At 40.9% G+C, this 15,752-nt stretch overlaps 1 protein-coding gene across 5 annotated transcripts in view; it reads right to left on the bottom strand.

Annotated features, from left to right (window-relative positions):
• SFI1 (SFI1 centrin binding protein) overlaps positions 1-15,752 on the bottom strand; it is a 79,231-nt gene that overhangs the window by 43,023 nt on the left and 20,456 nt on the right. For all 5 annotated transcript variants that reach the window (XM_024767970.1, XM_024767971.1, XM_024767972.1 and 2 more), the window contains 4 exons: positions 9,762-9,872; positions 4,973-5,067; positions 1,478-1,595; positions 358-460 (listed from right to left, as the gene is read on the bottom strand). In XM_024767970.1, coding sequence (XP_024623738.1) covers positions 358-460; positions 1,478-1,595; positions 4,973-5,067; positions 9,762-9,872 — 427 coding nt within the window. The remainder of the gene's footprint in view (positions 1-357; positions 461-1,477; positions 1,596-4,972; positions 5,068-9,761; positions 9,873-15,752) is intronic.

Genomic DNA, 15,752 nt, shown 5'->3' with positions numbered 1-15,752 from the left:
AGGAAAAGAGTAATGAGGAAATAAAGAATATACTGCTGTTTCTTTAAACATATTTATAATTAATTCATAAATCCCGTTCCGGCTCCACAATTAACAGGAGCTCTCTAAAGATCACTGGAAATCACATCTAGCATATTCCTTCCAGCGGCCTCTGTCTTTTGAAGAGTCCAGCCTTCCAAGTTGCCTCGCACCCCACTTCCATCCCTTGAGCTGCAGGGAGGGCCCAGCAGAGAGGCAGCAGCATGACGGTCAGCTTTCTGTTTGGGAGTCCGACCCCACCTGCCCAAGCTCCCATTGTGGGTATGGTGCCTGATGACGTGGACAGAGGACACCAAAGCCCGAGTCTGCTGGACTCACCTGCAGCTGGAGGCTCCGGGCCCTGTGCTTCACAGCTGAGGCATGGAGGGCACGGCCCAGGTGAACCTGTCCCAGTTGCCGTCTCCACGTGCTCCACCACACCCTGTCAGAGAGCAAATCAAAGATGGGACCAGTCAGAGCAAGGCCAGCCAGAAAAGAGAAGGGCAGTGAGGGCTGGGCCTCAGACCCTGAGCTCAAGTCCCTCTCCCTAAACAGCCAAGAAACAGTCCTAGAGCTGCCAGTTAAGGGTTGGAAACGGATGGTTCCTAAGGTCAGATCCAGCCTTAGACACTACAGACACGCTGGAACTGAGCTTTTAAGACACTGCCATTTGGGACACCAGAGGACCACTGGGAACAATGCACAGTGGAATCAGTCCCATTATAAAGCAGCTCATTGCTACACACACCTGGCTTTCAGAGTGGACTAACTCACCCTCCAATGTGTGGACAATGCTGCTGAGATGCAGTACAAGGCAGCAGTTAAGAGCATGAGCTTTGGCATCAGAGAGATGGGTGGGTGAGCCCTAGTTCTGCTAATTACAACTTATACAGTAAGTCTCAGAAAGGTTGAGTAACTTGCCTGAGCTCATATATCTTAATCTGTGCAATAACAGTATTTCATAGTTTATGGTAAGGATTAAATGAGACACTTTACATTAAAAAATTAACACACAAACTTAACACGGGGTTTTCTAGTAAGTACTCAATTAGTGTTACTTACGATTTGGTGAAAACCTGATCTCAATGTTGAACAAGTTATCAATAAATATTTATTAGGTATCAATTATGTTCAAAACATTGTTTTTGGGTTTTTTAAAAAATATTTATTTGGCTGATTGGGTCTTAGTTGCGGCGCGCGAGCTTCTGTCTAGTTGTGGCACGCAGGCTCCAGAGCATGTGGTTTTAGTTGCCCCGCTGAATGTGGGATCTTAGTTCCCCAACCAGGGATCAAACCCACGTCCCCTGCATTGGAAGACAGATTCTTAACCACTGGACTACCAGGGAAATCCCCAAAACATTGTTTTAAGGTGGGTTTTTATGCTGGTTTTCCAGTAGCATAAAGCAAAGCTGAGGTAAAGTGAACGCTGCTCATCTGTAGGGCAATGGAGCACACTCACCACAAAGTACTCCGCTGTCTAAACTCCAGGGCAGTGGTCTGCATCCGAATTTTGGTCCTACGAAAAACCACGTAGATCAACCAGGACTTCCAGGCCTGTCGCATCTTTTGTTTTGCATCTAGATGGCACCAAAGAGATTTTCAAAATGGGGCTGGGGGAGATGGATCACTCTGGGTTAAGACAAAAGTTCAAAAGCTCTGACACCCCTCCTTTGAATATCTAAATTCCTCCAGTCTTCTAGTGCCCTCTGCTGGAAAACTTGTGAAGCTCTACAAAATTAATAAGGATGCAGGATGTGAAGAATGGTTATATAAGTGATAACATTTACAAAACTTTTAAAGGAAAATCAGTGTACTGCACTGTTCAGAAATCTTTTATTTTAAAAGTCCTTTTTTTAAAAGTTATATTCTGCAATATTTACACATGAAATAACAGAGGAAGCAGAGAAGTGAATGTGGATATGGATATATGTGAGTCGATAATTATTGGAAGCTGGATGATGGGTACACGGAAGTTCATTATTCTACCTTTCCATTTTGTAGATATTTTTAAATTTCCATAATATAAAGTTAAAGAAGTCATGTTATAAAATTTGCTGTTTGAAACAATAATTGTAAAGTAGAATAAGCAAGACAAAAGGAAAGGATACTATCTGTATCTGTTTGAGAAACAGAATAAGAAGGACCAGTAATGATCCTGGAGGAAAGAGAATTTACTAAATATGGGAGGCACAAAAGTCCATAGGTCTCCTTTTGTGGTAAATTCCATTTTCATTATGAAAGTCATCACTGACGACATAAGTTTCTTTTCTTTTTAGAACACAAAGGAGGAAATAAAATTATGTAAAACATTTTGAGGACATTCTCCAAAATGTGGTCAGGATGACTAGAGCTATACTTTATATTTCATAGTTGTTGACAAGTCAAGTCAAAATATGAAAAAGAATTTAACATGCAGCTTCTCTGGGCCCACCTCAGACCCCATGAATCAGCACATCTCGGGCAACAAGGACTAGTATGGTGCTGTAGCTTAGAGTTTAGGCTCCTGAGTAAGATAAGCTGGGCCTGAGTACTGACCTTGTCACTGAGCTAAGTAACCTCACACCAGTTCCTCATCTGCAAAATGGTGCTTCCCTTCAAGGTATGTTTGCAAAGAGTAAACGAGATTATCTATAAAAAGAAGAAAATGAATCCAAGGAGATAAAAGAAGAGGTACTTATAATATTCTGGGGAAAGAGATGAGGCTTAATCTCAGGCATTGGCAAAGAAAAGATGAGTGCAAGGGACACCTCAGGGAGGCATGTTTTAAGAGAAGATAACTAAATGCTGTTACGACGAAGCCATTCGTAAGTAAGGTTTCTTGCTTAGCTAGGAAAAGTAGGAAGAGCAGGTCTAAACGGGGAGCAGTGGACAAGCTGTACTGGGGACTTGCTGAGTTTGAGGTGCCTATAGGGCATTCATGTGAAATGGCTATGAGAAACAGCAGGCTGCATTATCATTTTGAAAGTTAGTGCCTTTTTCCCCTTAGGCTCCCCACATGGGTTTCTGGGTTCAACTCGAGGAATCAGACACTGACCAGAGCTAAACTGTCCACAAGATCACTAAGGGACAACCTGGACAAAGAAGACCAGAAGTAAGCACTGCAATGTGACACATGGCAGCAAGACAGACAACAGTCCCAAGTGCTGCGAGAGAAACACAGCCGCAACACTGCACCAGCAGGGCAGGAACAGCCAGTTCACACAAATCATGCTTAAGTGAGTGGTAGGTGCCCAAACCACGCCATATAGAGAAAACCATAGGGATATGATCACACAGGAGTTCCTGCTCAGAGATCACACATGCTAGAAAACAGGAAAGGGAATCGAACAAGTCTTCCCTTTGACTTGGAGTTATTCTCTCTCAGAGACAATGTACTCATCCTTCACAACAGCTTCTGAGCTTAATGGGGAGAAACTCAAAAGCTTTTCCACTGATCAAGTATAAGGCAAGGAAGACCCCTCTCACTCCCTTTCAACATCATATTAGAAGTTCTAGCTAATGCAACTAGACAAAAGCAATAAAAGGTATACAGATTGGGAAGGAAGAAATAAAACTGTCTTTGTTTGCAAATGACATGACTGTCTATGTAAAGAAGCCAAAAAGAATTGACAAAAAACTCCTGGAACTAATAAGCAATTCATAGCAAGGCTGCAGGATGCAAGGTTAATATACAAAAGTCAACTGATTTCCTATATACCAGCAATGAACAAGTGGAATTTAAAATTAAAAATACACCACCATTCACAGTAGCACTCAAAAAAATGAAATATTTAGGTACAAATCTAACAAAACATATGTGAAATCTGTGTGAGGAAACTACAAAACTGTGATGAAAGACATAAAAGAAGAACTAAATAAACGGGGAGAGTCCATGTTCAGGATAGGAAGACTCAATATTGTCAAGATGTCAGTTCTTTCCAACCTGATTTATAGAGTCAATGCAACCCCAACCAAAATCCCAGCAAGTTATCCTGTGGATATCACAAAATGATTATAACATTTATATGGAGGCAAAAGACCTGGAATACCCAACACAATATTAAAGAAAGAGGCTGGAGGACTGACACGACCTGAGTTGAAGAATTACTATAAAGCTACAGTAACCAAAACAGTGTGATATTGACAAAAGAAGTGACAGATCAGTGGAACACAGCAGAGAGCCTGGCAACAGACCCACATAAATATAGTCAACTTATCTTTGACAAAGGAGCAAAGGAATACAATGGAGCAAAGATAGTCTTTTTAACAAATGGTATAGGAACAACTGGACATCCACATGCAAAAAAGACACAGACCTTACACCCTTCATAAAAATTAACTCAAAATGGATCACAGACCTAAATGTAAAACACAAAACTATAAAACTTCTAGATGATAAAGTAAGAGAAAACCTAGATGACCCTGGATATGGTGATGACTTTTTAGATACAACACCAAAGGCACCATCCATGAAAGAAAAGATTGATAAGCTGGACTTCATTAAAATTAAAAACTTCTGCTCTGCAGAAGACAATGTCAAGAGAATGAGAAGACAAGCCACAGAGTGGAAGAAAATATTTGCAAAAGACACATCTGACAAAGGATTATTACCCAAAATATACAAAGAACTCTTAAAACTCAACAAGAAAACAAACGGTCCAATTAAAAATGGGCAAAAGAACTTAATCGACACCTCACCAAAGAAAATACACCCTAATGTAAACTATGGACTTTGAGTGATTATGATGTGTCAGTATAAGTTCACCAGCTGTAACAAATGTACCACACTGATGCAGGATGCTGATAATGGGAGAGGCTATGTATGTGTTGGGGAGTGGGTGTATGGGCAATTACTACCTTCCCCTCAACTTTGCTGTGAACCTAAAACTGCTCTTAAAAAACAAAATCTTAATAAAGGAAAAACAAGACAAATAAACGGAGGGATTTTCTTTAGACGTGTACTTCCTTTTCTCACCATGATCCTCGGCTCTCAGGTATCTGTTCCTCATCTCCCGCTGCTGATGCACGTAGGTCTTCCAGGTTTGGAACATCAGGTTATACAAGTAATATCTGAGGAGCCAAAAAAGCAAATAGCATTTCTTTAAAACAAAACAACTCCTAATCCGACATACCCAGTCCGTTCTGTACTTAAGAGAAATTAACAGGAACACTTCTGACACAAAAAAGCCAATCTATATCCTAAGCTAAAATTGGAGGGTCGTTCTCCACACCTTATATTATTACCAAGGAAGAAAGGTGTGAATTATCCTAGAATAACTTCACCTTCAGCACCCACAAAGCTGTGGCATTTGGAATGACAGTCATATCTCAATCATCCACACCATGTAAAACATAACCTCTCCTTTGCACTAAAACACAGTCAATGTTCTCCTTTGTCTTTTCTGTCTCAATACATACATTATATACATTAAGTCTGTCAGTCCCAGGGCTTCCCTGGTGGCGCAATGGTTAAGAATCCACCTGCCAATGCAGGGAACACAAGTTCGAGCCCTGGTCCAGGAAGATCCCACATGCCACAGAGCAACTAAGCCTGTGCGCCACAACTACTGAGCCTGTGCTCCAGAGCCCGCAAGCCACAACTACTGAAGCCCACGCTCTGCAACAAGAGAATCCACTGCAATGAGAAGCCTGCACCGCAAGGAAGAGTAGCCCCTCCTCGCTGCAACTAGAGAAAGCCGCGCATAGCAAAGAACCAAAAAGCACCCAAAAAAAAAAAAAAAGACTGTCAGTCCCTCCATATCTTCACTATCCCATTTCCTAAAACTTGATTTCATACTCTGTCAGCTTCTTAGAACGATTCAGCGATGTCTGTATTTATGGATATCTGAAATATCCATAAATCAGAAACCCTGCCCCAAAGAGCTTAAAGACATGATTATAATGAGTGAATACCATTTGAAAAAGACACAATGTATAAGACATACTAAGTTTTTACTTTAAAAAAGGTATAGGGCTTCCCTGGTAGCACAGTGGTTGAGAGTCCGCCTGCTGATGCAGGGGACACGGTTTCATGCCCCAGTCCGGGAAGATCCCACATGCCGCGGAGCGGCTAGGCCCATGAGCCATGGCCGCTGAGCCTGCGCGTCCGGAGCCTGTGCTCCGCAACGGGAGAGGCCACAACAGTGAGAGGCCCGTGTACCGCAAAATAAGATGTATAAAAATATGTATGTGATGTAATTCCCAATTTTTACTTTTTCTTCCACTTATCTTTGGGAATACAAATGTCAAAGATTAAGAGTTTCTTCTCTCTACTGCTAAAAAAATAAATTTTTAAAGTTTTTTCTGTTTTCTTAATGTTCTATATTGGGCATATATTTTCTCCCAATCAATACAAATTAAAACAACTTTATTATTTTAAAACACAGAATTAGAAATTGTACAGAAGTGAGAGTCAGTGAGAAAAACATATTCAAATCATTAGCATGATCATTACATAATGATTACTTGAATTAGAGGGGTATCTCTGTGTATATGTGCTCACATGCACACAGTATTGTGTGCTTGGGCTTAATTTAGGACTTTGATCTTGCTTACTCTAAAAAGAATTTGAAAAAATACAGAAAATAATCCAAAACTCTTCTCGTTGCAAGGATGGTCCAACCTCCACAAACTCAATCAATGTGATACCTTACATAGCAGAATGAAAGAAAAGAATCATATGATGATCAGTATCTCAATATAATAAAGGCCACATATGATAAGCCCACAGGTAACATCATGCTCAATGGAGAAAGGCTGAAAGCTTTTTCTCTAAAATCAGGAACAGGACAAAGGTGCCCACTCTCACCACTCCTACTTAACATAGTACTGGGAGTCCTAGCCAGAGCAATTGGGCAAAAAAAAAAAAAAAAAAAAAAAAAAAAAAAAAAAAAAAAAAAAGGAATTGGAATTGGAAAGAAAAAAAAAAAAAAAAAAAGAAAAAGAAAAAGAAAGAAAAGGCATTGGAATTGGAAAGGAAGAAGTAAAACTGTCTTTATTTGCAGATGCCATGATTTTACATACAGAAACTCCTAGAGATTCAACCAAAAATTGTTAGATCTAATCAATGAACTCAGTAAAATCATAGGATATAAAATTAACGTAAAAAGCTAAGTAGCAATTCTATACAGTAACAACAAATTATCTGAAAAAGCAATAAATCAATCTCATTTACAATAGCATCAAAAATAACAAAATGCTTAGGAATAAATTTAACCAAGGAGGTGAAAGGTCTCTACTCTGAGAACTACAAGACATTAATGAAAGAAATCAAAGAAGACAAATAAATGGAAAGGTATTCCATGTTCATGAACTGGAAAAATACTGTTAAAATGTTAGTACTACCAAAAGCCAACTATAGACTCAATGCAATCCCTATCAAGATTCCAATGGCATGTTTACAAAAGTAGAAAAAACAATCCTAAAATTTATGTGGAACCACAAAAGACCCCAAACAGTCAAAGCAATCCAGAGAAAGAACAAAGCAGGAGGCATCACACTTCCTGTTTTCAAGCTATAGTATATTATGGCACTGGAATAAAAACAGACAAAGAGACTCATGGAATAGAGTTGAGAGCCCCAAAATTAACCCAAGTATATACCGTCACCTAATATTTGGCAAGGGAGCCAAGAATATTCAATGGAAAAAAGACAGCGTCTCTTCAATTAATGGTGCTGGGAAAACTGGATATTCACATGTAAAACAATGAAACTAGATTCATATCTAACACCACTCATTAACTAGAAATGGATTAAAGACTTAAATGCAAGACCTGAAACCATGAAATTCCTAGAAGAAAATATAGGAAAAAAGCTCCTTCACATAAGTCTTAGCAATGATTTTTTTGGATATGACACTTAAAGCACAAGCAACAAAATAAAAAATAAACAAGTGGGACTACAGCAAACCAAAAGACTTATGCACAGCAAAAGACGCAGCCAACAAAGTGACAATGACAACCTACAAAATGGGAAAAAAATATTTGCAACCCATATAACTGATAAGGAATTAATATCCAAAATATATGAAGAACTCATATTACCCAATAGCAAAAAAAACCAAATAATCCAATTTAGAAGTGGGCAAAGGACCTAAACAGACATTTTTCCAAAGGAGATATACAAATGGCCAACAGGTACATGAAAAGATGCTCAACACTACTAGTCATTAGGAAAATATAAATCAAAATCACAATGAGATCAAAATCACCGCACACCTGTTAAAATGGCCATCGTCAAAAAGACAAAATAGAATTATAATGTGCACCTAAATTTATATAATGTTATAAACCAATTTTACCTCAATTAAAAAAAGGAAAAGTAGGAAATTAGGTCTCCAAAAAATAAGACATAAAAAAGACAAAAAAAAGACAAGAGAGAACAAACGCTGGTGAGGATATGGAGAAAAGGGAACCTTGTGGACTGTTGGTAGGATTGTAAAATTGGTATAGCCACCAAGGAAAACAGTATGCAGGATCTTTAAAAAATTAAAAATAGAACTACCAGACAATCCAGCAATCCCACTTCTGGGAATATATCCAAAGGAAACAAAAACACTAACTTGAAAAGATATCTGCACCACCATGTTCACAGCAGCACTATTTACAATAGCCACGACAGGGAAACAACCTAAGTGTCCAAAGGTGGATGAATGGGTAAAGTTGTGGTATCTATATACAATGGAATTTACTCAGTCATTAAAAAATGAGGAAACCCCATAAAAACATATACATTAAAAAAAAAGAGGGGGCTTCCCTGGTGGCGCAGTGGTTAAGAATCCGCCTGCCGATGCAGGGGACACGAGTTCGTGCCCGGGTTTGGGAGGATCCCACATGCCGCGGAGTGGCTGGGCCCGTGAGCCATGGCCGCTGAGCCTGTGCGTCCAAAGCCTGTGCTCCGGAACGGGAGAGGCCACAACAGTGAGAGGCCCACGTACCGCAAAAAAAAAAAAAGAGGAAACCCTGCCATTTGCGACAACATGGATGGGCCTTGAGGGCATTAGGCTAAGTGAAATATATCAGACAGAGAAAGACAAATACTATATGATCTTACTTATATGTGGAATCTTAAAAAAAAAAAAAAAAACTCAGAAAAAGATCAGATTTGTGGTTACCAGAGGCCAGGTGGGTTGGGGGAGGCAGTCAAAAGGTACAAACTTCCAGTTATGAGACAAAGAGGTTCTAGGGATGTAATGTACAACATGATGACTATAGTTACCACTGCTGTATGATATATATGAAAGTTGTTAAGACAGTAAATCCTAGAAGTTCTCATTACAAGGAGAAAATTTTTTTCTTTTTTTTCCCCTTTTCTTTTTTTTTTGCGGTACGCGGGCCCCTCACCGTTGCGGCCTCTCCCGCTGCGGAGCACAGGCTCCGGATGCGCAGGCTCAGCGGCCGTGGCTCACGGGCCCAGCCACTCCGCGGCATGTGGGATCCTCCCGGACCGGGGCACAAACCCGTGTCCCCTGCATCGGCAGGCGGACTCCCAACCACTGTGCCACCAGGGAAGCCCTCCCCTTTTCTTTTTACTGTATCTATATGAGATGATAAACATTAGCTAAACTTATTGTGGTAATCATTTCATAATATGTAAGTCAAACCTTTATTCTGTACACCTGAAACTCACAGTAATTAATATATGTCAATTATATCTCAATAAAACCAGAAAAAAAATTTCTATCCTTCTGACCAGAAACATGCCAACAAGTAATTATTTGATAACGTGTATCAGTAAAATTAAAGTAATGTAACATGAAATCCTACCTATAGTGACAGTCAGCTCGAACACGGAGTTTCCACTCTCGATGGGAAACCCACCACTCTTCTTTCCATTCTTCAAAGACCTTCTGCAGAATTCTTTGCTCATAGTAAAACCTAGGGCAATGAAAAAAAAAACCAGAGACATAACTGACAATGTTGGAGCTGATATCTATTCCCAAATCACCGTTTCATATGGCCATTGTTTTCTCATAGAAAAGTGTGGTTCATTATTTGATAACACCAAAATAGATTAAAAATAGACATATTCAACTTTTTCAGATCAAAACATTAGAACTACTTAAACTAGAAATGAGGCTAAAAAATTTTATACTCTAGATCTTACCAATTAAAGAGGTGAAAGTAAAAAAAATCTGACTTTTCAAATACCATAAGTGAGTTGAGAATTAACATTCTCAATTTTTTTCATTCACCAGACTAAAAAATATATTTGATTAGTAAAAGATAGTAGCTACACTTCTCATTTACATACCCAGGAGATTAAAAGTTATAAAATAAGCAAATGCCTAATGGTATTCCTAGGACTTAACAGAATATATTAGTTTAACTGAAATCTGACTAGGGGAGTTATAACAAGAGCAAAAGAGAAGAGAGAATAAGAAGGGAAAAAGCTATTAAGAAAGAAAGCAGCAGGGCAGTGAGACTGTGCTGATGCTAACAGGCATGGTCAAGAAGACTGGTAACTCAGGAACTCTGGCCTGTCAGTCACTCCAAATTTCTTTTCATGGTTCTGTAGGTTATTAACATGTCCTTCATCCTCACCCACTCACAGGTTTTAAAAAACTGGCTGGCAAAAATATACATAGAGAAATTCGCCTCCCAATGTTTATTGCAGCACTATTTACAACAGCCAAGACATGGGACTTCCTGGTGGTCCAGTGGGTAGGGCTCCATGCTCCCAATGCAGGGGGCCTAGGTTTGATCCCTGGTTGGGGAATTAGATTCCACATGCTGCAACTAAAAGCCTGCATGCCGCAACAAAGATCCAGCATGCCGCAACTAAGACCCTTCGCAGCCTCAATAAATATTTTAAAAAACAAAAAAAGCAATAGCCAAGACATGGAAGTAACCTAAATGTCCAATGACAGATGAATGGATTAAGAAGGTGTGGTACATAAATATACAATGGAATATAACTCAGCCATAAAAAAGAATGAAATAATGCCATTTGTAGCAACATGGATGGACCTGGAGATTACCATACTAAGTGAAGTAAGTCAGACAGAGAAAGACAAATAGCATATGATATCACTCATACGCAGAATCTAAAAAAAAAAAAAAAAAAAAGATACAAATGAACTTATCTATAAACAGAAACAGGCTCACAGACTCAGAGAATGAACTTATGGTTACCAGGGGGGAAGGCTGGGGGAGAAGAACAAACTGGGAATTTGGGATTGACTGCTATATTTAAAATAGATAACCAGGGCTCCCCTGGTGGTGCAGTGGTTGAGAGTCCATCTGCTAATGCAGGGGACATGGGTTCGTGCCCCGGTCCAGGAAGATCCCACATGCCGTGGAGTGGCTAGGCCTGTGAGCCATGGCCGCTGAGCCTGTGCGTCTGGAGCCTGGGCTCCGCAACGGGAAAGACCACAACAGTGAGAGGCCCGCATACTGCAGAAAACAAAAAAACAAACAAACAAGAGATGCCAACAAATTTTTGATGACAGAAAGCAGGCAGGCGAGTGGCAACTGAATCAACAGGTGAAAGAAGGCGGAGAACTAAGTGTCGGTGGGAGGAGAGTCAAGAGGCAAGGGGCTGGTGGCATGAACCCCAGAAAGGCATGGGAACAAGAGGTATCAGGAAGCGGGGAGCCCTGGGTGGAAATGAAAACACAGGATTGTTTGGAAGCCTGTGTGTAAGAATCAGTTAGGCCCTTGGATCCCATCATTCACCCGGGCAGAGACTCAGGCTTATCTCTGGAGAGGCTGAACCTGAGGGGCACTGGACTCTCCAACACCAGGCACAGCTCGGGAGACAGTCCTAAACCAAGAGTCTACATACCGAACAGTGAGACCCACATTCCCTCTCCTCTGCTTGCCGCCAAGCTTATAACCACCGCCCCCGGCCTCCGCCCCAATCTACCCCAGAAGGAGTTTGGAGGACTCCTCTCCTCTGGGGAAAACTGATCAACCTAAGGGAAAAGGACTTCAGATACTGACAGATGGAGATCCCCCAATGAAACTATCTGGTCTCTGCCTCAAAAGCCTAAAGGGAAACCCTCAGCTTACAAGTCCCTATGCATACATTGAATGGGTATATAAGCTTCTAATATTAACTCTTAAATATGAGCAGACAATAAAAGGATCTCTTGACATTTGAGGAAAGACTACAACATGAGACAGTGAACAAAAGCACACAGAAAAAAGGAGCTTAGAAGAAACAGAGCAGTCAAAAACCTTAGAAATAAATCATTACATTAACCTCAAAAAAATTATGAGCCTCCAGGATGTTATTTTTTTTAAAAAAGGACTATTCAGAGAACAAAAAAGAGCTCTTGGAAATTAAAACTATGATGGCAGAAATGAAAAAGAAAAGATCCAAAGATAGGTAAAACAAAAAGGTGACTAGCCTATAGGCCACAGTAAGGACTCTGGCTTTTACTGTAAGCAGGATGGGAAGCTGCCCGAGGTCTGAGCCGAAGAGTGACATGACTGGATTACTCAGACTGCCTGTGTGAAGAGACTGACTAAGGACAAGGCTCGGAGCAGGAGACGAGTGAGGAGGCTCCTGGAGTCATTCAGGGGAGACATGATGGCCTGGACCAGCGTGGTAGCAACTGGAGGTACTGAGAAGAGCTTGGAGTCTGAATCTATTTTGAAGGTTGAATCAACGTAATTTTGGCATTTGGCATTGCAATCGGGGAGTGAGGGAATAAGATACCAAGGATGACTCCCAGGTTTCTGACCCGAGTCCCTGGAAGGATGGGAGCTTCCTTTACTGGAGAGAGGAACACTCAGCAGGGAGGTCGGTGGGGAATGTCTAGACTTTGGTTATGAGCATACTGAGTTGTGACGTCTATTGGGCGCAGAGTGGAATGTCACGTGTGTAGCAGTCCAGGAAGAGGTCTGGGCTGGGTGTGTACCTTTGGGAATCATGGGATGAGGTTGACATGGTTGGGAGGTAGACAGAGAGGCAGTGCAAGGACTGGGGGTGGGATACTTAGATGAGGAGGAACCAACCAAAGAGAGTTAGAGGGGACAAAGAGGTGGAAGGGAAACAGAGAGGATGGTAACCTTGATGCTGGGAGAAGAAAGGGCTCCTTGAAGAAGGGAATGATGGGCTGTCTAATGCTTCTTGGTAAGTCATGTGAGAGGAAATTTAAGAGTTCACCACTGATTTTAGCAAATGTAGTGACCTTACAAAAGCAAAAGCAATTTTGGTGGCATGATGGAATCAAAAGCCTCGTAGGATGGACTTGAGACTACAAAAAGAGGTGCTGGAGAGGTTGGGGATGGCCAGGAAATGTAGAGGGAAGCAAAGAGATGGAGAGCTAGCTGCAGAAGGAAGTAGCATCAAAGAGACTTTTTTTCTTTCAGGATAGGAAAATAATAGCATTGTATGCTGGTACAAATGATCCAGTAAAGAGGGAAAAATTGATACAGAAGAGACAGAAAAAAAACTGCTAGTGTGATGGCCTGGAGTAGGCACAAGGGGAATGCAACACAAAAGGATTTTGCCACAGATGCCACAGTTGGGAAAGCAGGTCATATGGCAATAGATGCTGGCGGTCAGTAGACTAAGTGATGGTCTCTTCTGTTACTTCTATTTTCTCAAGAAAATAGGAAGCAAAGCCTTAACCAAGAATGACGAAAAATACTGATAAATTAAATACTATATATGGACGTGACTGTTTTATCTACTTCCCAAATTAGCCAAGTAATTTTGTTCAGATCTTCTCTTCAGAAAAAGAGGTGATACTTCCTAAATTTTAAGACTGCCTTACATATGGACACATACTGTATGTATTATTTTTGCCCTATTAATTCAGTGGTCATTTTGGTTCCATTTATTAATGATAAAACAACTCCAGTTTATAGAAGTTAAAACATTCTCCAAGCACATAAAGGTATTATTCTGAAGTTTCTGGTATGATATCATTCCCCTCTAACATTCCTAAAAGTGAGAAATAAATAATTCAGTATGGAAAAAGACCAAAAAGAAAAAAAAAAAGCAAAGATCAATATGCCCAACTTTACCCAAAGTAACAAATAACCCACTTGATTTAAAAAGGGATTACAAGTTGAAACTGACCACCCCATCACAAATTTCAAAGTCAATGAAAACATAGTATCAATTACAATTCTGGTAGATACTTAGAGAAAAAATATTCTCACTCTCTCATTTTACAATTTGAGAAACTGAGGCCTAGAGCCATAACTTAACCCCAGATCAAACCATTATCTAGGGTCTAGGTAAGAACCAAAATTCAGGTCTCCTAAAATCCAGTCCAGTATTCTTTCCTGCCACCATTCAAGAGCAAAGAAAGGAAAAAGAGTACAATGTGAATGCTCTAACACAGTGAGGCAGACATCAGTCGTAGATACCCGACACCCACCGTCAAGCCTCTGCTTCCTCACCAGCATCCACTAGGAAGGCTGGAAAGGTTTCTCTCCCAGCCTCTTCAGAAGCTAAAGATGGCCAGTGACATAGCTCTGGCCAATGAGGCAGAAGCAGCTGAGGGTTTCTAGGAAAGTTTTGCCTTCTTGATAGAGACAGGTCCAGCTGACACCACCCTTCCTCCCCCTTCCTGTGTAAAGCTAGAACAGTCATCTTGCAACTATACAGTGTCATCTCTAAGGACAAAGGGCCAGTATACTAAGGATGATAAACTGGAAAGGATCTAAAAGCCTGAGTCTCTGATGATATCACTAAACAGCTGAACCAATACCAACCTCCAAACTGTGAGAAAAAGCAAATCCCGATTTGTTTAAGCCATCGTCAGAATTTCTCTTACTTTGAATCGAATGCATTTCTAACATAATCAGCGTTTCCCGAGTACTTGGAATATAAATAGATATTATTTGAAAAGAGGTTTCCAGTTAAATATGAGTCAAATATGAGTTTAACAAAATCAAGCAGGAAAAGGATTTGGGGAAGAGAGTGAAGGTAGCAACATAGTTTTTCAGTCTCTGAATCCCTACAAAGCACACAGAGCAACCATGTAGCAAAACCAAAAACTCATGTATCTATTACAACAAAACTAGGTGACAAGGTATTCCTACAACTCCAAAATGCAAGCAGGTGAGGACAAATCACCCAGAGTCAAAAGACCACCATGGTATTAACATTTGTACAGAAGAAAGGAGCAGCGATGAAGGTGGTATCTGAGGAACCTGAGAACAGGAGAACCTGAATCAGCTAATAAGTAGTCACTAGAAAGTGCAGAGGCCCAACTTGAGACCAGAAGCTGAAACTGAGAGGAGTTTTGTTCTCTCCAAAACCAGGGCTCATGTAAGAGCTGAAGCTGCTGGAGCAGTATGGCTCCAACAGTCTCAAAACCGACCTGACCTCAAAAACAGACAGGGCTTCATACTGAGGAGGAACTGCTGGGAGCAGAATAGAAACTGAGCAGGAGAAGGACAAGGAGACAGGAGGACAAGGAGGACAAGGAGGACAAGGACAAGAAGGACAAGCAGGATCAGACCAAGCGTGGTAGGGGAACAAGCCAGGATACCCCATAGAGCAAGCCTCCACATCTGTGAACACCACGACAGAGACAGAAGAGGGAGCTCTGTGAAATTAGGAAAGCTTAACTAAACCTCACTTCACTCTAAAAGTTCAGAAAAATTAATATCATATAAAAGTGAGCAACAGAAAAGTAAATGAAGTAAAATCCTATACAAAGTTACCGTAGGGCTTCCCTGGTGGCGCAGTGGTTGAGAGTCCGCCTGCCGATGCAGGGGACGCGGGTTCATGCCGCGGAGCAGCTGGGCCCGTGAGCCACGGCCGCTGAGCCTGTGCGTCCAGAGCCT

Source organism: Neophocaena asiaeorientalis, unplaced genomic scaffold (genome assembly GCF_003031525.2).
Source record: "Neophocaena asiaeorientalis asiaeorientalis breed wild unplaced genomic scaffold, Neophocaena_asiaeorientalis_V1.1 scaffold828, whole genome shotgun sequence".
Lineage (NCBI taxonomy): Eukaryota > Metazoa > Chordata > Mammalia > Artiodactyla > Phocoenidae > Neophocaena > Neophocaena asiaeorientalis.
Note: the sequence above shows the minus strand (reverse complement) of the source record. Positions and strands in the feature narration are given on the sequence as shown.